Source organism: Ricinus communis, chromosome 1, assembly GCF_019578655.1.
Source record: "Ricinus communis isolate WT05 ecotype wild-type chromosome 1, ASM1957865v1, whole genome shotgun sequence".
Lineage (NCBI taxonomy): Eukaryota > Viridiplantae > Streptophyta > Magnoliopsida > Malpighiales > Euphorbiaceae > Ricinus > Ricinus communis.
Genome location: NC_063256.1, coordinates 5,082,661 through 5,106,048, shown reverse-complemented (window position 1 = coordinate 5,106,048; position 23,388 = coordinate 5,082,661). Strand labels below are relative to the sequence as shown.

Sequence of the window (23,388 nt, the reverse complement as noted above, 5' to 3'; positions counted from 1 at the left end):
AGGAGAACTGGAAGGTGGATGGGTATGAGAGAAGTCAAAGTTGGGAGGTTAAACTGTTTTTCTTTTTTCTTTTTTAATTTATTCTTTGTATTTTATAGTTTTTGGTTGGGCACATGTCAAATAGGAATTGACGGTAGGCCAATGAGAAATTATTGAGAAGAGGCTAATAAGACACGCAAGCGAAGGGTCAGATGAATTTGTCTTAATTTTTTTGCAAAAACCTGTTGTAGTCCAACTGAAATTTGAATTTTTCATAAGATTTTATTTTATTTCCAAGGAACAGAAGAATAATTAAGGTGAAATGTATAAAAGTCTAATTAAGTAACCTTCTAAACATCTTTTCATAATTGTCTTGCATTTCTAGAAGTGGACTGTGTACCAATTGATGCATTTGCATCTGCAATTGTACATTCAAATATCTGATTAAAATATTAAAATGAGTTGATCATATACAAATAAACACATTAATTCTTTCTCTTTATAGATATATATGATTATCACTTATAAATATTCAATTATAATTTCAAATACTAACTTAAATTTGAGTAATTTTATATTTAAAAATATTTTTATTTTGAAATTTAGATGAATCTTTTTTATTCAAAAAAATTTAATTTGTTAAATATTGTATAACCCAGCTAATTAAAGTTGCCTTTGGTCTTGATTAATTAAATGGAAAAATCTGCTATTTTTATATTATGTTATATATATATATATATATAATTAGACATGATACCACGTTAATTATTTAGTGGTATATCATCAAAGCAGCAATCCACCTCCTGCCGCCGCCGCCTATGGTGGCTCCACAAGAAGAGAGAAAAAAACAATAATGAAAACTTGATAAAAAGGGAGTAGGGAGGGGCCATGACCTAACCTGCTAGAAACACAGACTTGACCGGCACAAACCAAAACATAAATAAGGCATTTAAATTATTTGATTATAAAAACACCAACTGCTCAATTATCACATTCATAATTGATGGAAATACAGGAACTTGCATTGATTTATTCATTTGTTGACTTTTTGTTAAGAATTATTGTTATTTCACTGAGTTTTATTTTGAGAAAAAAATATGAGTAATAAATTAATTAAATACTGTTAAAAAAAATTTAAATTACCACTCATATTTGCTCTTCGAGAAATCGCTATTTTTTAAAAAAATAAAAAAAATAAAATTATTATATAGTTTTTTTATTTGCTCAAATAATAAAGAAAACTTCTGATGTTTTTATGCCTACTTTTCCATGAGATGCTATATATTAATTTTTTTTAAACATACAGATAGTATAGCTGATAATACAAATTATTTAAGGTAAAAGGGCTGAAAAGACCCTTGAACTTTTTAAAAAAAATCAATTAAACACCCAATTTTAGCAGTCATAAACCCTCAACTTATTTGAGAAATTCAAAATAATTAAACCCAAAAAGCTCACCTTTGACGTTAGATTCATTGCGGTTGGGTGTAGAAAGCTGCGTTCCCAAATTTAGGAAATTTGAGGGTTTGAATTTTTCAAGTATAAATCTGAGCCACGCATGTGTCTCAACTCCCTTACTTTCAAGACCACGTCAACCTTCAGATTTTAAACTAAAATTCTAATCCAAATTTTAAATTATTAAAAATCTTGTTGTTTTTCCTATGCATATTTTAGTGTACTGTTACTTGTTGTTTATCATGTCTTCAATAAAGCAAAATTCATTTGAAAAACACAAAGATGAGGTATTTCTTTTAAATAATGATAAAATATTAACTTTAAAAAAGAAAAAAAAAAAGGAATGGATCGATTTTATATTAAGATTTGAGTTCATTTTAACTAGTAAATTTCAAAATTAATTTGTACTTGAATAAAAGTAGAATAGGATTTTATTAGTAAATTGTGTGTTTAAGCATTAAAAATGAATCAATTTAAAATGTTTTAACTACCCTGAAACTAAATGTAAAATGAGTATAATTATATCTATCTTAGAAATAATAGTTTCTGAAAAAATATATAATATTTTTCCTAGGAAAATATCATCATAACAGCATTTATTACATAGGATCCAATGCTGTTCGACAAACAGGAAATGAATGGCATGACTATCAGTTCGGAAACAGTTGCCTAACAGAAACATCATCCGCCACTAAACTAACCTACAATACATCTTAACCACATTGACTACAAGAACATACAATAACCACTTATCTTATTAAACACAAAAGGACCGTAAATTGTTCCAATATTGTCTCCTATAATGAACAAAAGTACAACAGTTTCAAAACTTTGAGCAATCATAATCTTCCCAGGGAAAAAGAGAAAGAAAAACTCTGAATATCAAATGGAAAGCGAATTATTGATTAACATCCCGGAAGTGCTCCTTACCTGTAGTGGCAGGAGAATGCCATTACTCGGCATGGGAACATCAACTTCTCCTTTAGTCGGATCAGATGAGATTAAAGCTGCAATTCTTCAAGCCATTGAGCTTGGTTATAGACATTTTGATACAGCTACACTCTACCTAACGGAGGAACCGCTTGGTCAAGCCATTGAAGAAGCCATTTCTCGTGGTTTAGTTAAATCAAGAGAGGAGCTCTTTATCACCTCCAAGCTATGGTGCAGCGATGCTCATAGCGATCTTGTTCTCCCTGCACTTCAGAAGTCTCTCCAGTAAGAACCAACGATCTTTAAGCCCTTTAAACGAAATTTAAGACGCGCCCATATGAATGTCTTGATTCACGAACATGTTTCTTTGTTTGACTATCACTGTGCAGTGCTCTTCAGTTGGAGTACATTGATCTTTATCTGATTCATTGGCCTATGAGTTCAAGACCAGGAATTTATGAGTTTCCAATCAAGAAAGAAGACCTTTTACCGATGGATTTTAAAGGTGTTTGGGCAGCTATGGAAGAGTGCAAGAAACTTGGACTAACCAAATCCATTGGTGTCTGCAATTTCTCCTGTAAAAAGCTATCAGATATTCTTGCCATTGCAGAGATACCTCCTGCGATTAATCAAGTAAGTTGTTCTAGTCCTCTGTTTTTCTAGCAAAAACCCTTTCTAAATATTTTCGGTATTTATGGTAAAACGAATGGTGCTGGGATCTTGAAAGGTAGAGATAAACCCAATATGGCAACAAAAGAAGCAAATGGAGTTCTGCAAAGCCAATGGAATCATCTTGACAGCTTATGCTCCTCTAGGAGGATCTTTCAACAGGGTTATGGAGAATGAAGTGCTCAAAGAGATTGCAAATGCCAAAGGAAAAAGTGTTGCTCAGGTATGAGCTACATACCTCATCTAATATTTATAATCACTCACATTCAATTATAAATGCATCATACAGACATTGTACCAATAACATTATGACAAATCAGGTGAGACACTATTTGAGCCCAAATTTTTATTGTGTAGTAAAAATTGAAGCCAATAAAAATTAATCTTGTGTTGTAAACAGATCTGCCTCAGGTGGGCCTATGAACAGGGAGTTTGTGTGTTGGTGAAGAGTTTCAATAGGGAGAGGATGAAAGAGAACCTTGACATATTTAACTGGACACTAACTGAGGAAGAATCCAAGCGGATTACTGAGATTCCTCAGCGTAGGGGATCTAGTGGAGAAGACTACATCTCAGATACAGGCCCTTTCAAGACACTTGAGGAGCTTTGGGATGGAGAAATTTGATTGTGATCATATAGCCCCAAAAGAAAAACAGAAAAAAAAAAAAAGCAGAAAAATTCTTAGCTGAAGGCGAGAAATATAAGATGCGACTTTTGTTTATGCAATTTTTTCATTTTGTATGTATATCAATAGTTAGATTCAAAGATCAATTCATCTAACAAGTTTTCAGTGAAGGACTATAGCCAAACACAATTCATTCATATTTGTTATCCATATTTATTATGCATGGCAATATACAAGTAAAGATTTTTATTTTTTATAATTCTTAATAATACTGCCATCATTTCTTAATCTATAAACTACATGAAACTTCGAATTAAAATTTTAAGAAAAAGAAAAGACCAATCAAATCAAAGTGACAGCTTTCGCGTGATTGCCTCAATCAAGTTTCTTGACCATCAAATCCAGTCACTACCCATTCAATAAGAGAAGAAAGATAAGAAGCTAGAGTAGGTTAAAAACCATTGGTTTATATGAGTTACCCCTACGAGTCTTTCCTCAGAAGAGGATGGAAAGCAGGATTGCTCCATGATTCTTGACTATTCATTAATTAACACGTAATTAAAAAGAACAAATCTTCCACTTCTCTCTCACATTCATTAACATTACCAGTACCCGTCCTCTGTAAGTTTCTGGTGGCAAGCAAAAGCCACTAAAAACTTACCCCATGCTGTCTCCTTTACTCGTTTTTGTGTTTGTGTCGTGTTTTCCGTAAATCCTTGTCTGTGCGAGTGCGATGCTGGTTTATAATATGGGTATTCTCTGGTTTTGAGTCTGAAAATTTTATCGACTTGGCATGTCTTTACGGTGGCTACCATGGGTCAGTTTGGAGTCAATCCAGTGAAGTCGAGCACGTTCAAGCTGACACTTGAGCCGTTTTAGGACTGTAGACCCTTTAGATGTTGATTTGGAAAGGCATGTGTTGTATTCGTCATATATTGGGTTGTTGTGGGCATTTAGCCATTTTAATTCCAGCTAAATTTTCCTCTGACCAAAACTAAAATAGTAAACAGAAGGAGGGCACTTGAGGCCTGATAAAAGCTAGGCATTTGTTGGAAAAAACAAAAAGAGAGAGAGAGAGAAAGAAAATGGATTCTTCTTTTTTATTATTACAGAAAGAACTGAGAAGGCCATCTTTTTTGGAATTTCTGAATTGTTGACTGAAAGTGAAATATGGACAAAAAGGAAAAAGAAACAAACATAAGATATAATTTGCTACCTGCAGCTTTACAGATAAGGGACGTTACCCCTTTTCAAAGATCTTAAAATTATTCATCAAATTCAATATATACCACCTTCAAACACAGATGCTACATCGTGAACTCCGTATTAAATCAAAATAAAAAACCAAGACTTTCTATTGCTGCCTCCTACCAAAGATCGGCAGCAACAAAATGGCGATCACCATTCCTGAAGTTGTTTTAATCTCTAGCACTAGCAGCAGCACTCACAGAATGCCTCTGCTGGGCATGGGCACAGCAGCTTCCCCTCCATTGCCATCAGAACAAATTAAAACAGCCATTCTTCAAGCAATTGAGGTTGGTTACAGACACTTTGATACAGCCTCACTCTACTTAACAGAAGAGCCACTGGGTCAAGCCATTGCTGAAGCGCTCTCTATTGGCCTAATTAAATCAAGAGATGAGCTGTTCATCACCTCAAAGCTTTGGTGCAGTGACGCTCATAGCAATCTTGTTCTTCCCGCCCTTCAAAAGACTCTCCAGTAATTTAAACAAACAACCCTATTTCCATATTAGTACGTATTTGAACAGATTTCATTAATTTCATTGCTAATAATTGCGCAGGACTCTTCAGTTGGAGTACATCGATCTTTATCTGATTCATTGGCCTGTTAGCTCGAGACCAGGGATCTATGAGTTCCCAATAAAGGAGGAAGATTTTCTACCTATGGATTTTGAAGGTGTATGGACAGCTATGGAAGAATGTCAGAAACTTGGACTTACTAAATCAATTGGTGTCAGTAATTTCTCATGTAAAAAGCTTTCAGACATTCTTGCAGTTGCAAAGATCCCTCCTGCTGTTAATCAAGTAATTTTTTCTTGTCAGTTTCTTGCAAAGCCTTTTTGGTGTTTTGGAGTTTAATTAATTTTAGCTTTTTGTTTGCGTATTGAAAGGTTGAGATAAACCCACTCTGGAATCAAAAGAAGCTGATGGAATTTTGCAAGGCCAAAGGAATCATCTTGGCAGCATATGCACCTTTAGGAGCAAAAGGTACCATCTGGGGTAGCAACAGGGTTCTGGAGAATGATGTGCTTAATGAGATTGCAAATGGCAAAGGAAAGAGTGTTGCTCAGGTACTCCTAATTGAAATTGCCTTCTCAAGGTTTAGTTATTACTCTTTCATTTAAAAGAAAGAAGAAAATTCCTGAATTTGATTTGTAGTTCCCTGTCCTTGAAGGAAACCTAGAATGAACATTATCAGTGAATTTCAAAATATGGAAATGTACAATCAAATTCGGGATTTTTTCATTTCAGATCCATTTTCGTTTAGTTGTACAATTTGGATGAATAGAACTTCAGGAGATTCATTTGCTGTGACAAACATTTCCAGATCTGCCTTAGGTGGGCACTTGAGCAGGGGATCTGTGTGGCGGTGAAGAGTTTCAACAGGGAAAGGATGAAACAGAACCTTGACATATTCAACTGGGCACTGAGCGACGAAGAATCCAAGAAGATCAGTGAGATACCCCAGAACAGAGGGTGTCGTGGAGAAGATTACATATCAAACAAGGGGCCTATCAGGACCGTGGAAGAGCTATGGGATGATGAACTTTGATTTCAGTATAAATTAAAGTAGAATAATGAATAATGAATAATGTCACTGGTGTCCTCTTCGTCACTTGTTTCTATCATCATTATCAGAATTCTATTCAACTTTTTCCAACAAGTTCTAAGATTTTACTGTCTTACAATCAACATTTATGTACAGCGGCTGCATCTCTCGAGTGGAAAGTGGGAAAGAGAATAACAGATAGAAACTGAAACATATAAACTTGAAGGGAAGCATTGCAGTTTTTGCAAATAGGTTGAACTCAAATTAACATCGACCAGGTCTATCATAATTGGGAGGTAAGGACGGACAATTTTCGTTCATGTTGGCATATGGCTCTAAGCTGTTGTAATCAGGCAATTCCATCCAATACTCGCCAAGAATCTGGCAAAATAAAAGTCTGCCATTGTCATTATTGCACCAACTAGGCAAGCGTGTCTGGTTGTTCTCAAAAATTTTAAGCATGTAAGCATCACGAATCTGCCAAAGGTTCGAAGACATGTCATGCATAACAAACTGAGTGTTTGAAGAAAAATGCAGCAATTTAAACAAGTACAAACTAGTAAGGCATTTATGACTTACAGTAAATTCAGTAACTTGAATAGAGCTGGAAATGGGACCAAATACTCCAGCCTCCTTGTACATAGCAAGGATAAAGGCAACACATGTCGTTGATTTTCCATCACTGTATATCCAATCATCCTGTTCTGGAGCAGTAAGCAACTCATCGAAGGTTACACCACGCTTTTCAATCTCAGCTAGAATTCCATACAAGTCCAAATCCTGAAAGAAACATCAGGCGAAAGGATGACCTGAATTAAACTGCTTGATACTTCAAATAACACCAGTATCCTAAAGGTGCTTCCACGGGTTCACAGATAAACTAGGTTTACACTCTTTTACTACTGCAGAATCACTCCAGTAAAAAGTACATGCATTTGTGAGATTGTGTCAACTTCAAGTTTTGAAACTAAAAGATAAGAATTTTGAAACACATCACCAAATTAAAGGATTTTTTCATATTGAAATGCCATTGGAATATAATATTTGCATTCTGCAGTGACAACTACTTCTCTAGCCATAGCCAACTGACGGAAAAAAAAAAGGTAAATTCAGGTAAGTACCTCAGTATCTAGCCGTTTATTTAGAGCTTCATTCCACATATTTGCAGCATAAGCTGGCTGCACCCTAGTCCACATAGACATGACAGAAACGATCTGCAATAAAATTAGACCAGTTAAAGAAAAAAATAATAAAACAGAAGTACAAAAAACTAAGATGATTTCTTGAGCTTTGAGAAATGAAAAAGGAAAGGTCAAATTAAAATATTCTAACATCCATGCAAACCCTAACACATAATCTATTGCATAAGCTTGTGCAGTCAAACATGCCCCACGCATACGAACAGAAAGGCCTTATAATGTCTCTCTGTGTGCTAGCATTTTAATAATACAACATTTTTTAAATTCTTAAAAGGAGATTCGTACCAAGTGAGCATCAAGCGGCGGTGGATAGTTGTCAGCAATTGTGTCTATCCAACTAAATATCATGTTGTGATAGCCATATGGCTTGCCTGACATCCTTCGAGCATACTCCCAAGCTGCAGTGGAGTTGAACTTTGCACGCACGTCTGGATGCAAAGGAAGCAAAGCTATTTGCGGATTAGAACTATCTTTTAAAGACAATTCCCACCACTCATCCCATGGGACTACTGCTATGATCTCTTCACCCTGAAAATTCACAAGGGCATTAATGTGGTGTAAATCTTCAAGAAGCCATTAAGAAAAAGAAGACTTCTCCTCAGTTACTGTTTTGATCTGGAGGGAGAAAAGAAACACCATATTTGTATAGTTCCCAAGAAAATTTTATGGGGAAAAAGTCAATTTGCCACATGCCTAAAATCTGCCACTTTTTTGGCACAATCCAAGGCCAAAAAATGCCATGTTTCCCTCTTGACGACAGCAAAACATAAGGACAAAAACTCGCTTTCTGTTGGTTCAGAGTGATTTGTGAGAATCCGATGCATGGTATGTCAATAATCACCTATAATTAACTAGATTTCAGAAAAAGCATCCTTCCAGAAGTTAAAATAGTGTTTCATCAGGTTCCGGCTTTTCATGGCCCTATAATGGGTATAACCAAATCTGATAAATAAGGCCAGCATCTGAGGCAGAGAAGGTAATGAGTTTTTAGGAAAGCCTTAGGACTATTTATGCTGTTCCAGGAGAGTCAATGAAAAAAAAAACTGCATCCCCTTGACTTCTATTATTTCTTAGAAATGAAACCTTAAAACAATTTGGAGAACCTGTTTAATTGATGAGCCATTGATGGCTTTCATTTGCACCTAAAAGTAGTAGATTTAAGAAAAAAGGCGCGACAGAAATGACGAGATTAAAATTAGGTCTTCCAAACAAATCTTTTACCAATTTAAATTTAATATCCAAAATACTTTTCACAGAAATAAAATACAAGATTTTCTTCTGGCCACACAACAAAAGCTTGTGACGAGAAGACACAAAGCAAAAACAAGAACACATGTCACGCAAGGAGCTGTTACAGGACAAATCATGTACATTTAGTTGATGCATGCAAAGGTTTAAAATTAGATATATAAAGTGCATTCACTTCTTTCTGCGGTTCAAAATTGTTAAACACATACCTTTTCATTCTCATGTCCTGATTCACCAACCCAAAGTTTACCCATTTCATCTTTCAAGCAAACGGCCGTATGACCAGCAAATGCACCAGTCACCCATTTCTCTAATGTCTCAAATCCACCCCAGCGACCACGAATCTTCGACACAGCCAGAAAATCACCAGAATGAACATCATCAGGATTAATGGTTGCACGCCAGGGCTGAGGGCGTTTCTCAAATGTAGCACCCATGTGCTTATTGAGAAAAGCTAAGTTAGCACTCTGACCCCATCCAGTGTTCGAGAACAAAGGCAACACGTCAACTAAGGAAAGCAAAGTCCCCATCATTCCCGATGGCATGAGAAACACAGAAACCCCATGTTGCTTAACCTGCTCCAACGTCAATGCAGAATGTCATACTTTATCCATTGAACTTATCAAATGCAAAATTTCAACAAACACAGACAGAACAACAAAACAATGCGTACATATTCCATTTCTCCAGTTTCTTCCCAGGAATCAAATTTCAAGGTATGCTCTCGTGCAGAAAAGTAATAATCCCACGTAACTCTATATGGTGTTGCAAAAACATACAAATCCATACAGGTCCAGCTGTGCGCTGCAGAGGTCTGTAGAAAGGAAAAATATAATTGCTGCCATTACATACTTAATATATAAAATATCAAATTCCAAGAATATTTCAATTCTAGCCAATATAATATAACAGCAAAATACTTAACCTACTGTAGCAGAAATTTGAAGAAACATAGAACCAAAATTCTATCAATTTCTACTATTCTAACACGTAAAAAAGGCATAAACTTAATCCTTAAGAACTTGGATACAAATAATATAGTCTAAAAAGCAAAATCAAAGTAATTAAGCAATAATAAAGTCTATAAATTCAAATTCCCTAACTCCAAACCTTAAGATAAATAACACCGCCTCCCAATTGTGATTGATTTCGATCACTTTCGACGAAGTCAATCCGAGCCTCGTTTTCAAAAAAGCAAGCACCTTTCCACTGAATAGAGCCATTATTAGGAGCCAATGATCCAACAAAATAGGGCAATAAATCAACAGGACTATGAATGTTATTAAGCACAGGCCATGATATCTGACGTGGCAACACGGGAAGCACGTCTTTAGCACGAAACGGTACTTTTAAAGCTTCACCATAATTACAACCAAACCCTAACCCTAACAATACTAATACTGATACTGATACTGATACAATCAAGTTCAGTCTCATTGGCCTTTTTCTTTCTTCTCTTTTCTTTTTTTTTTTCCTTTTTCCGGGAGAGCAACTCCAGCGGAGGAGAAAGGTCTATGCGGATTTGAGAGAGAAGAAGGAGGAGGAGGTGTTTGGATTGACTTGTTTTTTGGTTGTTGACGATGGGGGTTGGAAAAAACAATGACGTGGCGGGTGTACAGGTAGACAAGTGTGCTTACTTTTGGAATGATTGGTGGATATACGGTTGAAGGAATTGTTGTGTTTTGAATTTCAGTTTTGCTACTAAGGTAACGATATTTCACTGTTTCGAGGAAATTTGTGAAGTTTGACAACTAAAATCCTATAAAAATCAAAACATTTTTCTTATAAACTAAATCAAACAGAATTACTTTATAAAAAGAATTATATAATTTTGCCCATTAAAGTTCAAGCTTCTAATTGATTATTATTGAAAATTTGTGATTTGCTCAAGATATTAATTGGTGATAACATTTCTCTACAAAAAATGGATAACTGACTTCATATAGTTTTTAAACGTATTTCTCTGTTAATAAGTTGTTTTTTGAAAAATGAATTGCTGGGGGGGGAAGAAATGTATTATATATATAAAAGTTTACACGGATGTTATTAGATATAAGAGGAACCACCTTTATACTTTAATAAAAGTTGTTTTATTCATTTACCATATGGCGTCACAAAAATATTGATATATACTTAAATTCTAACCTTCAAAAAATTTCCCATTCTTAATAAAGTTAATTTAAGGATCGTTTGAATTAATATAATAAAAAAATTTATAAAATTTTTTAATTTAAAATTTAGCTTAAACCTATTATTTAGTAAATAAAAAAATAGACTAAATTCATAAATTTTGTAAAATTCTTTATCCTCCAAAATTTCTTATTTTTTAGATATAGAAATATGGCAGCAAACCTTAAAGCGGTAACTATATTAATGATGGTTTTGTTTGCCATTGTGCAAGCCCAATTTTCTCCTTCCCTACCTCTTATCCCTCCTCTACAAGCTCCTCCAGTTGGTCCTCTCCTTCCAAATCCACATGCAGAAGCTCCTTTGCCTCCAACAATACCCCAACAATCACCTCCATTCCCTGCACTTTCCCCTCCAGAGGCTGCTCTGCTACCTCTCCAGCTTCCACTTTCCCCTCCAGTAGTTGCTTTGCCACCTCCCCAGTTTCCACTTTCCCCTCCAGAGGCTGCTCTGCCACCTCCCCAACTCCCATTTTCCCCTCCTCCACTAGTTGCTTTGCCACCTCCCCAACTACCACTTTCCCCTCCAGAGGCTGCTCTGCCACCTCCCCAGCTTCCACTTTCCTCTCCTCCAGAGGCTGCTCTGCCACCTCCCCAGCTTCCACTTTCCCCTCCTCCAGTAGTTGCTTTGCCACCTCCCCAACTCCCACTTTCCCCTCCTCCAGCAGTTGCCTTGCCACCTCCTCTCCTCCCCATTTCCCCTCCATTGCCTGACTTACCTCCTCCTTCCCTTCCCTGTCCTCTCCAGATGTTGCATTGCCTCCTCCCACTCTTCCTCGTCCCAAGTTATGTTATGCAGGTTGTCTTTTTAAGTGCGCCAGAATGATCAGGATTCCATTCTTTTATGGCCGATGTGCGGTCATGTGTATGATAAGATGCAAGCGTCCACACTCTGATGCTACTAATGATTGCACTTATAGTTGGGTGGACTCCGGAGATTTCTACATAAGTACAGGTATAAAACGTACACTTTGACATTCATATTGAAGCCAATATACTTTTTCTTTATCCATTGATTATATTATTTTGAGGGAAACTAGTGATAAGTGCTTTTCTTAACGTCTTACGTGAATTTGTTGTTTTTGCAGATGTGAACAAATTGGAAGGAATTGTGGAATCATGCTATGGGATGTGTACGAAGAAAGATTAGGTGCTTCTTGGGAGAATTAGTAACATTTTTTTCATAGGGAATAAGATGCAAGCTATTAACTATGTAATTATCAGATCAAGTGAATAAGTAGTAATAATAATAAGAAAGAATGCTTTGCGGTTATTTCATCCTAATTTTCATTGTCAATTCTTCTGTTTTAACAAGATCTGGTTTACCCTTTACCATGTTTTCTCTGGTTTGTCTATCTACCGAGTTTCACTACAATAGGAGAGCTTTAGTTCTCCATCCATGTGCTATTTCTCACAACAGCAAATGTCAAAAGTCACTGCTCTATTTACTTCATAAAAGAAATAGAGTATAAAGAAAATCAGAGGAAGATTTTAATTGCAAAATGTAAAACTTAAAATTTGGTGAAAAATGCAATCATTTGCATTTTATCAATTAGGCATTAACCTCGAGAGTCTACAACAAGGTATTTGATTAGAACTGATTAAGTTGCAGAAATTTGAAGCTGTTCAGATAGATTTTTGTCTCTAAGCAGTTGATTACCATTGCAGTCAGCTGCATAACCAATAGCAGTTAAAGTTGTGGTTAATTTATAAATGCTTATCATAAACCTACTAATCTCATGATTCTCCATTTTTAATACCGTATTCCTATTTTTTCTTTTAAAAAAAAAAACTGCCTTGTCAAGCAGGATTAGTGAGCCAGATAAAATATAATATACATGTCAGTTTAAATATCTTATAAGACAAACAGAACACTTATTTTCTCATCGCATCTTATTCATAAGTTTTTGCTATTTTCCATGACAATGGCAAAGCAAATTATTAAGTATCGAGGATTAAAATCGTAAACAAAAATTAAGTTGGTTCAACTTACAGGGACCCAACAAAGAACCAAGAATTTGAAGGCAAGTTGATGGAACTCTTTTCAAAGAAAATACTTCAGAGTAACAGACATCTTAAAAGCTTAAATTAAACTGGAATAACAAGGGAGCCTTCAGTTTATTGCTGTTGGGAACTGATAGAAAAGGGTAACTCTAGAAACTAGAAAGAGCCAACACTCGATTCATTTGTTTGACAGTATTCACAAAAAGTGTGATGAGCAGTTCGGTACCACTACATTTGAGAACATATCCAGAAAGACTATCCTCTACAATACGGCAGGCTAAACATTATATGGAGAACTTCACACCTTCATCGTCAGCTGAAGTTCCCTTGAAGATTGCAAGCTTCCCTTTATGTTCTAGTAGCTTCAATGCCCGCATCAAAATTATCCGATCTATCCCATGAAGCTCTGTGGTAGAAAGATTAATTCCAATCAAGACTTGTATAACATGATGCTGAATAAATATGATGAAATTGTGGTAGACCGTGTGTACTAGAATAGGGTATTTCTAACTTGTATAATGACAGAGAAAGGGGAGTTGGTGTAGCGAGGAAGAAAGAGAATGTATAGTGCTCCTGTAGCTATGATAACAAAATTATTATGCAGTGGAATTCTCTGAAGCTGATCAAAGTCCCTTGATGCAAAGCATTCACAGTTTTTACCTGTTCCCCGAGATTCAATTCCCGAGCGCATTTCCTCAATAGTCATGACATCATCCTCTAAGCCATTGTCCTTCACCTATTGAGACATGCCAGTATATCAAATAATTCTAGAAGTGCAAATCCCAGGTTCAAGATCAGTTGAAAAACAAATCTACTCACAAAACGTAAGATAATGTCAGCCCAGTCTTGAATACGATGCCACAGAATGAGGCATTTCCGATGTCCTTTATCTAACCACTCTGCACGGCCTTTTGGCACAATATGGAATATAATATATTAGCTATTCCAACTATAGTTGTTACAGCATCTTTTGCTTTAGAAAGTTGACGAAACAAACAAAGGAAAAAAGTTCAAATACAGTTAGGTTACTTTTAAGGACTAATTTTATCCCCACTGTCCGAATATCCTATGAATCCCTCCATTAGCACTTACATACCAATTCTTGTAACATTATGAGGAGCTGTTTATTTGGTGCTTATGTGGTATAATATAGTAAATTATATTTCGAAGTTCACCTGGAGCTTATGTGGCAGTCATGTAGCCCATATCATTTATTATAACTTCTTATTATTGCTTATGTTTATATTTAACTTTTGTCCAACCTTGGATTGAGTCCCTCCGGAGAGGGCTCCTAGCAGCAAACTTTCAATCAAAATTCCCAGCCAGTTGCTCACCATGTCCTCTTGCCAACACCTACCCAGTCGCTTGAAGTCTTAAACCATCAGAAACCACAGTTTATCCATTCACTTCCACCTTCTTTGGCATTATAAGTAAGGCACCCTAAGCATCCAACAGACAAATTTACACTCTCCACAGCCACCATTGGTTTCTCGCTAACAGCTGATTGCCACTATAATAGCCATCTGAAAGGTGTAAGCACAAATTATGGCAAAGTTCCTAGTCAAACGGCACCGGCAATCTCTACCATCTATATTCATTGATGCCCCATTTTTTATCTTTCTTTACCACTTTCTGCCAAACTTTAGACATTGCCTCCATTTAGGTGTGGAAGGAAAAAAAGAAGAATATAAATAGGCTTGTTGCTGACAGGACTCGAGAGAACAAATGGTATTTTTACTGCAAAGGGATACAAAAAAGTTCTAAAGAAACAGAAACTCTAAATTCCATTTTTAAAGGGAAGAAGACTGATTACTTAAAAGTTAAAAAGAAGAAAATGTGGGTTTAAGATGGTTCTGTAAGGATACCAACAATGAAAGGCTAAGAATAGGAATCAACCTTGCATTCTCATTCCTCGAATGATTAAAATATTCAAAATGAAAGAAATAGGAATGAGGAATTATGAAGAAATAAACCCTTATTTCCTGATTCTCAATCCTATATGTGAAGAGGTACTAAAAGACTGATTAGTGCAATGCTCCTTCATTCCTATACCCACATTTTCACCCTTGCAAGTTGTAACCAAAAAGCATTTAAGAGAAGCAACTATGATTTTCAAGATTAACTTAACTTAATCTCCTTTCGCTTCTTCATATTTATTTTGTATATTATAAATAAAAAATTAAGAATTAAGAAAACAAGGATACTAACACAGTGCCAAGCGGGCAGTATTTAAAGTAAATTATACTGTTGTGCCTCACTAGTGCCCTGTGTCACGCAAGTAACACTTAACCACATGAAAGATACAAATTCACAGGATACTCAATTGGGAACAGGAGAAAAGCAAAATAAAGAGAATAGTCAGGGTCTTTGAAATGTCAATCACATAACCATAGGGTCTATTTTTCAAATTTCCTTTAAAGCAAACAAATAAAGGTTCAGGTGAGCAAGATCAAAACTAACCTTCTGAAACTAATGCAGAGAGAAATGCTTCCCTAGCCTCATGACTCAGAGATCCTGAAATAAAATCCACAAAATCATTTAGAAGTAGAACTGGATATATGGAGAATATAAAAGGGATAGCCCTATGTACGGTTGTTAAACTCTATTGTTCCCATTCACCACTTATATTATATGGTGTAGTTTAGTATGAAAAATAAACCCTCCAAGACTACCAGGGAAATGAACAAATTCTAGCAATCGCAGTCAAATATCAGTAAAGAACATTTAATATTCATATTGGGGATTTATTTATTCAGATAATGAATTCATAGTAATGATATTAGCACCACCAAAATCCTCATAGCAACAGTACCAAAAAGCAGTTCATGGTCCCTTCATCACTAATTAAGTTATATCCTCCCAGTCTACAAGCTCCAAATTTAATGCCTTTAGAAACAAAATTGCATTACCAATTGGACATGAGACTCCACAACAATTATGGAAATTTACTTACAGATAAACAACTTATTTACAACTCACAGCCTAACAAAGATGTAAAAGCTTACTTTCAATAACAGGATTAGAGAACAAAGGAAATTCTTGTTCCAATTCAATCACAAATATCTTCTGAGTTTTACAATAATCAATGATAAGTTCCTTCCAGAGCTGTACTTGTTTCTCTCGAGTGTCCCTAACTGGCTGCATACTGAGGAAGATGTCAAGGTATAACAAATAAAATGTTAAAAAATAGAATCAGCAACAACAGAAAAGAACATTGTAGCATTCCACACATAAACTGAGAAGAAAACCACAGTGCTACAACTGTATTGTTTGAGCATACAAAACAAAAATTTAAAAGCAAGCACTATGTTAGATAAACTATTCAGCAGTAAGGGGAGAAAAAGGCAAAAGCGTACGTGAAGTAAGGTGGGTAATTGAAGAAGTGGGGCAATTTGAAATCACCCAAATTCTGCATCTTTCTAGCGCTCGATCAACAACAGGAACCCTACAACTGCATCACTGTAATTCAACAAAAAGGGCATGCCATTAGCAGCAGCATTGAATACCTGAACATCAAAGACTCATAAAAGACTTAATAGAAGATATTCATCACATAATAACTCTGATTGTACAAAAAGCACAAGTGTTTCTATAAAGATTGGCTTTCTTTCCATTCTGAATAGAAAGCTTTCAAGACTGAGATTCACGACTAAAAATCAATTTCACAACTTTTTCTCTTCTCCTTTCTAATTGTTCCTACCATTGCTCATTAATTCGCGCCCAATTCGAAAGTAAACTCAAACTCAAAAATAAATAATAAAAAGATAAAAAGAATTACCAGCTCGTTAATGCTTAAAAGGAAAGAAGAAGAAATAAATACTTCCGCAGTGATTAATGGAAGAATTGAAAGCACAGGAATGAAGGAAAGTTGTAAGCTTTGCTCAAATCAATCAGAAGGAGTTTTAAATGGCAAAAGGACGGAATTGCCCTCCGTCAGTGTTGTTGGGTCCAACGATGTGCAGGACAATAAGTTTTGACTTTTATTATTAACGTCAAAACCAACCGGACAAAGTGACTAGTTCAATTCTGTTTATTTCTCAATATCAAATTCATCGGTTGGTTCAATTTCATTTTATTCTTCAACCCAGAAGGCAGATTGCAAATTTTCCAGAGATTAAACTTAGAGAGAGGGAAGATCAAAGAGGCAATGGCTGTGTAAGTTCCATTCTTCAATCCTCAGTGATCGTAAAATTAATCTCTGTCGGTGCCCTTCTTAATGTTCTGAGTATACTCATATGCCAATTCTAGAAAAGCCGTTCTTTGATTTTTGTTTTTGGTCTTTAGTGATTGAAATATAGCTTAATTTGGATCAAAATCCCCACTTCTTAAGAGCTAGAGATGGATTTCCACTATCAACTTCCTACTTAATTTTATTTTTTTTTATATGGCTTTTGTGATTTGATGTTTGATGTTCCCGATACTATTACTACAGAGTTGCTTCTGCTCCTGGTAAGGTGTTGATGACTGGAGGATACCTTATATTGGAAGGGCCCAATGCAGGGATTGTACTCAGCACTAATGCTCGATTCTATGCCATTGTCAAGCCTCTTTACGATGAAATCAAGCCCGATAGCTGGTCGTGGGTGCGTTTATTCTTTTAACTCTTCTCTCGTTATGTGTACGTGAATGTGAAGGCGTGTTCTTGTTATGTTTGTTGCCATATCTTATCTAAATCGAGTCAATTAGAGCTTTATTTTTGGTTCAGTCTAATGATTCGATCCTTTAGTGGCTTCTTAATTAAGTCTATGAAACTGATCTTGATGTTGGGTTTGATGGTTCCACGGGACGTGTATTTCTGCCGCTGCATTGTTGGATTTTTTTATAGTTATTTGTTCCATGTATCACCTTTCAGGCATGGACTGATGTGAAATTAACTTCTCCTCAACTCTCTAGGGAAAGCACTTACAAGTTGTCACTGAAGAGTTCAACTCTTCAGTGTGTCACTTCAAGGTAAGTTTTCATCAATTACTTAGATATGCGTCTTTTATGGTCATTGATTTTCCACATATTATCTTTTATGTTCATCTCTATTTGCATATCTTTGATCATGCATATGTCAGCTGCATCAATCCCATTTAGGACTTTTAGTGAAAACTATCCTCGGTCCAAATATGGTTAAATAATTTATAATGTGAAGCTTACTGGTGGCTGATAATATTTTAGTGACTCGAGGAACCCTTTTGTGGAACAATCAGTGCAATATGCCGTAGCAGCTGCTCATGCCACAATTGACAAAGATAAGGAGGATTTCTTAAACAAGCTACTCTTGCAGGGTAATGTTTCAAATTTTCTCTTTCCATTTCAGGAAAATAGAAAACTGGGACACCAAGAGTCTGATGTTTCAATTGGATTAGTTATGCAGGTCTTGATATCACAATATTAGGTGGCAATGACTTCTATTCCTACCGAAACCAGGTAACTCTTATTTTAGTTGTTTAATTCTGTTTAATTTACATGCACAATCTTATGGAGGCATTTTACTAGGTATCAGTAGTTATTCATCTCATCCATGCCTTGTTTTATCGTTTCTTTGGTGTTTCTGTGTTCTTTGGCCATGATAAACTGTAACTATCAATTAGGTTGGATTTTTCAAGATGTCTAATTTGTATGATTAAATTTATGTGACAACTTATGCACCCTTACAATGATAGTAACAATTTTCTTTCTTGAAGGTGAGTGCAAGAATTTGTCAGATGAGACACTTAAAGTGGTTGGCTCTGATCCATGAATTGTCCATAGGATGCTCATTCAATTAATTTGTCTTAATATTTGCTTACCTCATTCACAGATTGAAGCTCGTGGACTCCCTTTGACACCAGAAGCATTGGCTGCACTTCCTCCTTTCACATCAATCACCTTCAACATAGAGGAAATTAATGGACAAAACTGCAAACCTGAGGTAGCTAAAACTGGATTGGGTTCATCAGCAGCAATGACCACTGCTGTGGTTGCTGCTTTACTTCATTACCTTGGAGCGGTTGATCTTTCAATCTTGCGTGAAAATGAGGAATCTCGTGATCTTGATGTCATCCATATTATAGCTCAAACTGCCCACTGTATTGCACAAGGGAAAGTTGGCAGTGGGTTTGATGTCAGTTCTGCAGTTTATGGCAGTCATCGTTACATCCGCTTTTCACCAGAAGTGCTTTCCCCAGCGCAGGTCGTGCTGCCTTTTCCTTACTCTCTCTACCTTTCTTCATTTCCCGATACCTGAGTTTGTGAAACGGATTTAGGAACTCTATCTCTTATGAATGTTTCCCTCAACTGCATGGAATGGAAGAAAAGAATCCATTATCCAGCCCTAACTAGATTGGGATTAAGGCTTAGTTAAGTTGAACTAGGTTGAGTTGCGAAAGGAAGTTTAAGTTTAATCTTGCATAATCATGCACTGGATATAACCTGTAATTAAATGAGTAAAAATAAGCGTGGTATCTTGGATGTTTTGCTACGTCTACTGGTTTTAATGCGCCAGAAGGGGCTGGAGTTTTTGATAAACTGAAATCTTGGAACATTTTAGAGAAGTTTTAGCACATGCTTTATCATCTGCCAATTCATTTTGAGGCTTGGTAATTTGGTGCCCTAGGCAGTTTGCAGGTCTCTGTGCTTTAAGAGTTCTGCACATGCTTATATTTTAAGTTTGTCAAAGTTCAGATATCCTTCACAAGGCTATTAAAAGGAGATACGGGCATCCCTTATCGTTAATCTTAATAAACCATATCATTGACTCATCACTCTTCAAAAAAAGAGAAGGAAAAAGTAAGTAGGCTCCCTTCAAGTTGCAATATTTGAACATTTGCCCTAAGCATCTTACTGTTGAGTAATTTCTGGCCATAAGCAGAATATGTATTCTAAAAGGAAATAAATAAATACTTGCTTTCTTGACTTTTTATGCAGCAGCATAGGTTAAGTTTGTTTATTGAAACAGTATCCTTGAAATTCTTAGAATAACTACGTGCTAAATTTTAGGGTGCGCCTTCTGGATTTCACATAATTTTTGTCCTTATCCATTTAAATTATTGCAGGATGCTATAAAAGGAATTCCATTACAAGAAGTTGTTGCTGGCATCCTAAAAGGAAAATGGGACCATGAAAGGACTATGTTCTCCTTGCCACCATTGATGAACCTGGTAAGCATCTCAGGCTATATGGTTTGATGTTCCTCATTCGAGTAAATATTTCTAATTATTCGCATGTATGATTAGACAAACATGCAATTACAAGTTAATTTATAATGATGGTTCAACCTGCTCACCTATATGATGCCAATTTACCTTTTTTCTGGAAAGTAGAAATATCTTACTTTCACTTGCAGTATATGTGCCTCCTCTTCTGTTTATGGACATTTATTTTCAGTCTTTTGTGATTGATGTAGAGTGAGTGGATCCTCTCCTCTTGCATTGTGGATTCTAATCCCTCTATTGTAAATCATGTTTTATCGGAAGATTCTAAGAAACCTGTGCTTCCCTACTGAGTGCGCCTATGGATATGAAGATTGTATAAAAATGTAAACATGCACTGGTAAAGCAAGGGGGAAACTGAAAGAAACCTCATGAATTTATCATAGAAGATAGCCTTTCTTTTTAAAGCCTTGAACAGCAATTATAAATTTTCATAAGTGCCTCACCATCTATAAAAACCTGATAGCTGCTTGTTAATGAAAATGACTCTTTTTGAAGCTTCTTGGAGAACCAGGAACTGGAGGTTCATCCACGCCATCAATGGTAGGTGCTGTGAAGAAATGGCAAAAATCTGACCCTGAGAGTTCCGAAGAGACATGGAGAAAGTTGTCAGAGGCAAATTCAGTACTGGAAATACAATTCGATATTTTAAGCAAGCTTGCAGAAGAACATTGGGATGCATATAAAAGCACAATAGACAGCTGCAGCATGCAAAAGTTGGAGAAGGTATCTCTGATTCTCCTGTTTCTCATATCTACACTGATAACAATGCTAAAATAATAATTACCTGTCAATTTTTCATTGTAATCAAACAATTGATCTAAAATAATGGAAAATGTATTCCATGGAGTTGTGAAATAGGATTGTAAGAAGCTTGCTATTAGTTTGTGAAATTTCCAGATATTGCAAGTATTTGATTTTCATCATTGCTTTAAGAGGCCATTTCCATCAAAGAAGATGAAACATCCATTCATTTTGAGAAAAATGGATATCATTTTAAATCTGACTCTATCCCTTATTTCCATTTACATCTCTGAAGAAAAATACAAATTGAAGATGAAGATTGGGAGTGTTATCCGGATAAATAAAGTTTTATCCGGATAAATCAAGTTTTGTCATTTGCTTGTGCCAATGCTTGCAAGAGTAACATGTCACTTAATATCTTTGTCTTCAATGTAGACTAGTGTTGACTTTCATCCATCCAAAAGTAAAACAATTGGTTGTTTACTGAATTACAATTAAAATGCGGTTGTCTTTGGATCTTTTTATAACCCTATGAGATTCCTTGCATCCTCCTGATGTTCATTTTTGGACAATCCATGAATTGCAAGAACAGTGGATTGAGCTGGTAACGGAACCCAGCCAAGAAGCAGTTGTTAAAGCTTTATTAGGAGCAAGAAATGCCATGCTTCAGATCAGAAACCATATGCGCCAAATGGGTGAGGCTGCAGGTGTTCCGGTAGGTTCCACTCCACATAACTCGAAACTCATTTCTCTTTCATTTGTTTCCATTTCCATATAAAAAATGCTTACAGAGATGGTAGACAGAGGAGATAACTGAGATAACCATTGCTTCTTTTAATTTTAGCGATTTGTGTCTGTTCATAAATCCCTTCAACATGCAATATTTGCAGATAGAGCCAGAACCACAGACTCGACTTTTAGATGCTACTATGGATATGGAGGGAGTTCTGTTGGCTGGAATTCCTGGAGCAGGTGGATATGATGCAGTGTTTGCTATAACCTTGGGGGATTCTAGCAGCAATCTGACAAAAGCTTGGAGTTCGCGCAATGTCCTGGCCTTGTTGGTTAGAGAAGATCCTCATGGGGTTTCTTTAGAAAGTGGCGATCCAAGAACTAAGGAAATTACATCAGCTGTTGCTGCTGTTTGCATCTGAGTACCCTCGATACTGTTAATTTGTTGTTTGATACCACCATCATAAAAGTGGGCAATGCGATTTGTTGAAGGAATTCTGAGCTGATTCTGTGCACTAATTCACTTCAATCATTATAGGAAAAAGATAACAATTCTTAGATTTGCTACCTTCTTTAATTTCCTTGAGTACAGTACAATTAGAAAGCTCTTGTTCTATGTTTTGATTTTGGGTTGTGGAGACACCGGCCAATAGAAAGGCCAGTAAGCTAAAAATGGGTTTGATTGAAGGAGCTGAATTGAGATATCTAGCCAATTTAGAGTTTTCATTGAATCAACAATTTAATTACTAAATCATTAATCCTCGCTAAAAAGGCGCGGTTCTATCTTTCTAATGCTTTTTCTTCCTTTTCTTCGCCATTACCAAAATAGATTTTTCTTTTTTTTTCTTTTTCTGGCAATTAGCCCCAAAAATAACTGTTGAGGGATTGAGCTACAGTCCGAAGTACCTTTTCTGGCGATTTATTTATTTAAATAAAACGGCGCCAACGGTCATACTTCATATGCAATACGTGAGAGGTTTCAACTGTACCAGCAAGAAACAGGCTCGTTCACGGGCGGCCCAGATGAAACTGAGGGCTTAGATTTTGTGCTTCTGCACCTTTTAGTCCACGTGCTCCAGACGACGACATTTATACACTGCCTGCAATATTGACACGTGGAAAAGCATATTTATTTGTTTATAAAGAATGTCACATGCTGACGAAAACGCCACCGTCTCGGTCTGTGGTTTTTAGCTGCATCGTTTTATTTTTATGAAAATCTCGTGCTGGGGATATATTTCCCAGAGAGTATCCTATGCTTTAGTCACATCAACCTACTTCTCACCTTCTCTATTGTTCTTATTACTTTTGAATTAATCACTCTTTATTACTAGTCGTTGAAAATATAGTATGAAGAAAATAACAAACTATACCATAGAAAGCAATTAATATTTAGATTAAGCTATAATTATATTGGTTCGTCAATAAGTTGAACAGTAATATAATAAACACTGGTGAAGTTATAGGGCGAACAAAATTTGTATTGTTTTCACAAAGAGCTGAGAGGATAATCTTGTTGGAATTGTAAGAGACAACTGTTAATATTGGGAAGTAAAAAATATTAATTTTACGGTACTGAATAAATGAAAGAGTTAAAGAGGGTTTATTTATGGCAAGTTGGCAGGCAGGTTCTCAGAATCTATTCTAC

The 23,388-nt window shown here is 35.9% G+C and overlaps 6 protein-coding genes across 7 annotated transcripts; 4 read left to right on the top strand and 2 right to left on the bottom strand.

Moving 5' to 3' along the window:
• The first annotated feature begins 2,022 nt into the window (after positions 1 to 2,022).
• LOC8270376 (non-functional NADPH-dependent codeinone reductase 2) lies at positions 2,023 to 3,711 on the top strand. Its single transcript, XM_002520164.4, has 4 exons — positions 2,023 to 2,649; positions 2,754 to 2,997; positions 3,092 to 3,256; positions 3,434 to 3,711. Exons 1-4 carry the CDS (start codon positions 2,321 to 2,323, stop codon positions 3,656 to 3,658), a joined length of 963 nt encoding a protein of 320 aa, XP_002520210.1. The 5' UTR covers positions 2,023 to 2,320; the 3' UTR covers positions 3,659 to 3,711.
• A 1,156-nt stretch (positions 3,712 to 4,867) lies between these two features.
• Positions 4,868 to 6,572, top strand: LOC8270375 (non-functional NADPH-dependent codeinone reductase 2). Of its 2 annotated transcripts, none has more exons than XM_048374863.1 (4): positions 4,868 to 5,378; positions 5,461 to 5,704; positions 5,791 to 5,970; positions 6,152 to 6,290. In XM_048374863.1, the coding sequence occupies exons 1-4, from the start codon at positions 5,050 to 5,052 to the stop codon at positions 6,182 to 6,184; spliced, it is 786 nt and encodes a 261-aa protein (XP_048230820.1). In that variant the 5' UTR covers positions 4,868 to 5,049; the 3' UTR covers positions 6,185 to 6,290. The 2 variants fall into 2 exon arrangements, with proteins under 2 accessions (XP_048230820.1, XP_002520209.2); XM_002520163.4 differs by having other exon boundaries at positions 4,886 to 5,378; positions 6,228 to 6,572.
• On the bottom strand, positions 6,483 to 10,515 carry LOC8270374. Its single transcript, XM_002520162.4, has 7 exons — positions 10,007 to 10,515; positions 9,570 to 9,710; positions 9,106 to 9,471; positions 7,934 to 8,176; positions 7,571 to 7,663; positions 7,029 to 7,229; positions 6,483 to 6,926 (listed from the first exon to the last, which is right to left on the bottom strand). Exons 1-7 carry the CDS (start codon positions 10,331 to 10,333, stop codon positions 6,714 to 6,716), a joined length of 1,584 nt encoding a protein of 527 aa, XP_002520208.2. The 5' UTR covers positions 10,334 to 10,515; the 3' UTR covers positions 6,483 to 6,713.
• A 736-nt stretch (positions 10,516 to 11,251) lies between these two features.
• On the top strand, positions 11,252 to 12,412 carry LOC112535001 (extensin-like). Its single transcript, XM_048376227.1, has 2 exons — positions 11,252 to 12,037; positions 12,171 to 12,412. The coding sequence occupies exon 1, from the start codon at positions 11,270 to 11,272 to the stop codon at positions 11,906 to 11,908; it is 639 nt and encodes a 212-aa protein (XP_048232184.1). The 5' UTR covers positions 11,252 to 11,269; the 3' UTR covers positions 11,909 to 12,037; positions 12,171 to 12,412.
• Positions 12,413 to 13,139: 727 nt separating this feature from the next.
• On the bottom strand, positions 13,140 to 17,010 carry LOC8270373 (vacuolar protein sorting-associated protein 25). Its single transcript, XM_002520161.4, has 7 exons — positions 16,865 to 17,010; positions 16,443 to 16,545; positions 16,092 to 16,231; positions 15,547 to 15,600; positions 13,906 to 13,994; positions 13,747 to 13,822; positions 13,140 to 13,492 (listed from the first exon to the last, which is right to left on the bottom strand). The coding sequence occupies exons 2-7, from the start codon at positions 16,499 to 16,501 to the stop codon at positions 13,371 to 13,373; spliced, it is 540 nt and encodes a 179-aa protein (XP_002520207.2). The 5' UTR covers positions 16,502 to 16,545; positions 16,865 to 17,010; the 3' UTR covers positions 13,140 to 13,370.
• Positions 17,011 to 17,083: 73 nt separating this feature from the next.
• LOC8270372 (phosphomevalonate kinase, peroxisomal) lies at positions 17,084 to 22,471 on the top strand. The gene is made up of 10 exons (XM_002520160.4): positions 17,084 to 17,241; positions 17,519 to 17,669; positions 17,939 to 18,036; positions 18,250 to 18,359; positions 18,449 to 18,501; positions 18,875 to 19,246; positions 20,109 to 20,213; positions 20,763 to 20,990; positions 21,601 to 21,723; positions 21,899 to 22,471. The coding sequence occupies exons 1-10, from the start codon at positions 17,234 to 17,236 to the stop codon at positions 22,160 to 22,162; spliced, it is 1,512 nt and encodes a 503-aa protein (XP_002520206.2). The 5' UTR covers positions 17,084 to 17,233; the 3' UTR covers positions 22,163 to 22,471.
• Positions 22,472 to 23,388: the final 917 nt, after the last annotated feature.

Coding starts and splice junctions, on each gene's coding strand:
- LOC8270372 (XM_002520160.4), top strand. Junction 18,502..18,874: donor TCTATTCCTACCGAAACCAG/GTAACTCTTATT, acceptor CCTCATTCACAG/ATTGAAGCTCGTGGACTCCC. Junction 19,247..20,108: donor AAGTGCTTTCCCCAGCGCAG/GTCGTGCTGCCT, acceptor AAATTATTGCAG/GATGCTATAAAAGGAATTCC.
- LOC8270376 (XM_002520164.4), top strand. CDS start 2,321: ATGGAAAGCGAATTATTGATTAACATCCCGGAAGTGCTCCTTACCTGT. Junction 2,650..2,753: donor GCACTTCAGAAGTCTCTCCA/GTAAGAACCAAC, acceptor ATCACTGTGCAG/TGCTCTTCAGTTGGAGTACA. Junction 3,257..3,433: donor AAGGAAAAAGTGTTGCTCAG/GTATGAGCTACA, acceptor TGTTGTAAACAG/ATCTGCCTCAGGTGGGCCTA.
- LOC8270374 (XM_002520162.4), bottom strand. CDS start 10,333: ATGAGACTGAACTTGATTGTATCAGTATCAGTATCAGTATTAGTATTG. Junction 7,664..7,933: donor CGCCGCTTGATGCTCACTTG/GTACGAATCTCC, acceptor ATTTTATTGCAG/ATCGTTTCTGTCATGTCTAT. Junction 6,927..7,028: donor TTCAAGTTACTGAATTTACT/GTAAGTCATAAA, acceptor AACCTTTGGCAG/ATTCGTGATGCTTACATGCT.
- LOC112535001 (XM_048376227.1), top strand. CDS start 11,270: ATGATGGTTTTGTTTGCCATTGTGCAAGCCCAATTTTCTCCTTCCCTA.
- LOC8270373 (XM_002520161.4), bottom strand. CDS start 16,501: ATGCAGAATTTGGGTGATTTCAAATTGCCCCACTTCTTCAATTACCCA. Junction 13,995..15,546: donor CTCTGCATTAGTTTCAGAAG/GTTAGTTTTGAT, acceptor TTGTGCCAAAAG/GCCGTGCAGAGTGGTTAGAT. Junction 13,823..13,905: donor CTGACATTATCTTACGTTTT/GTGAGTAGATTT, acceptor ATGTCTCAATAG/GTGAAGGACAATGGCTTAGA.
- LOC8270375 (XM_002520163.4), top strand. CDS start 5,050: ATGGCGATCACCATTCCTGAAGTTGTTTTAATCTCTAGCACTAGCAGC. Junction 5,705..5,790: donor TCCCTCCTGCTGTTAATCAA/GTAATTTTTTCT, acceptor GCGTATTGAAAG/GTTGAGATAAACCCACTCTG. Junction 5,971..6,227: donor AAGGAAAGAGTGTTGCTCAG/GTACTCCTAATT, acceptor AAACATTTCCAG/ATCTGCCTTAGGTGGGCACT.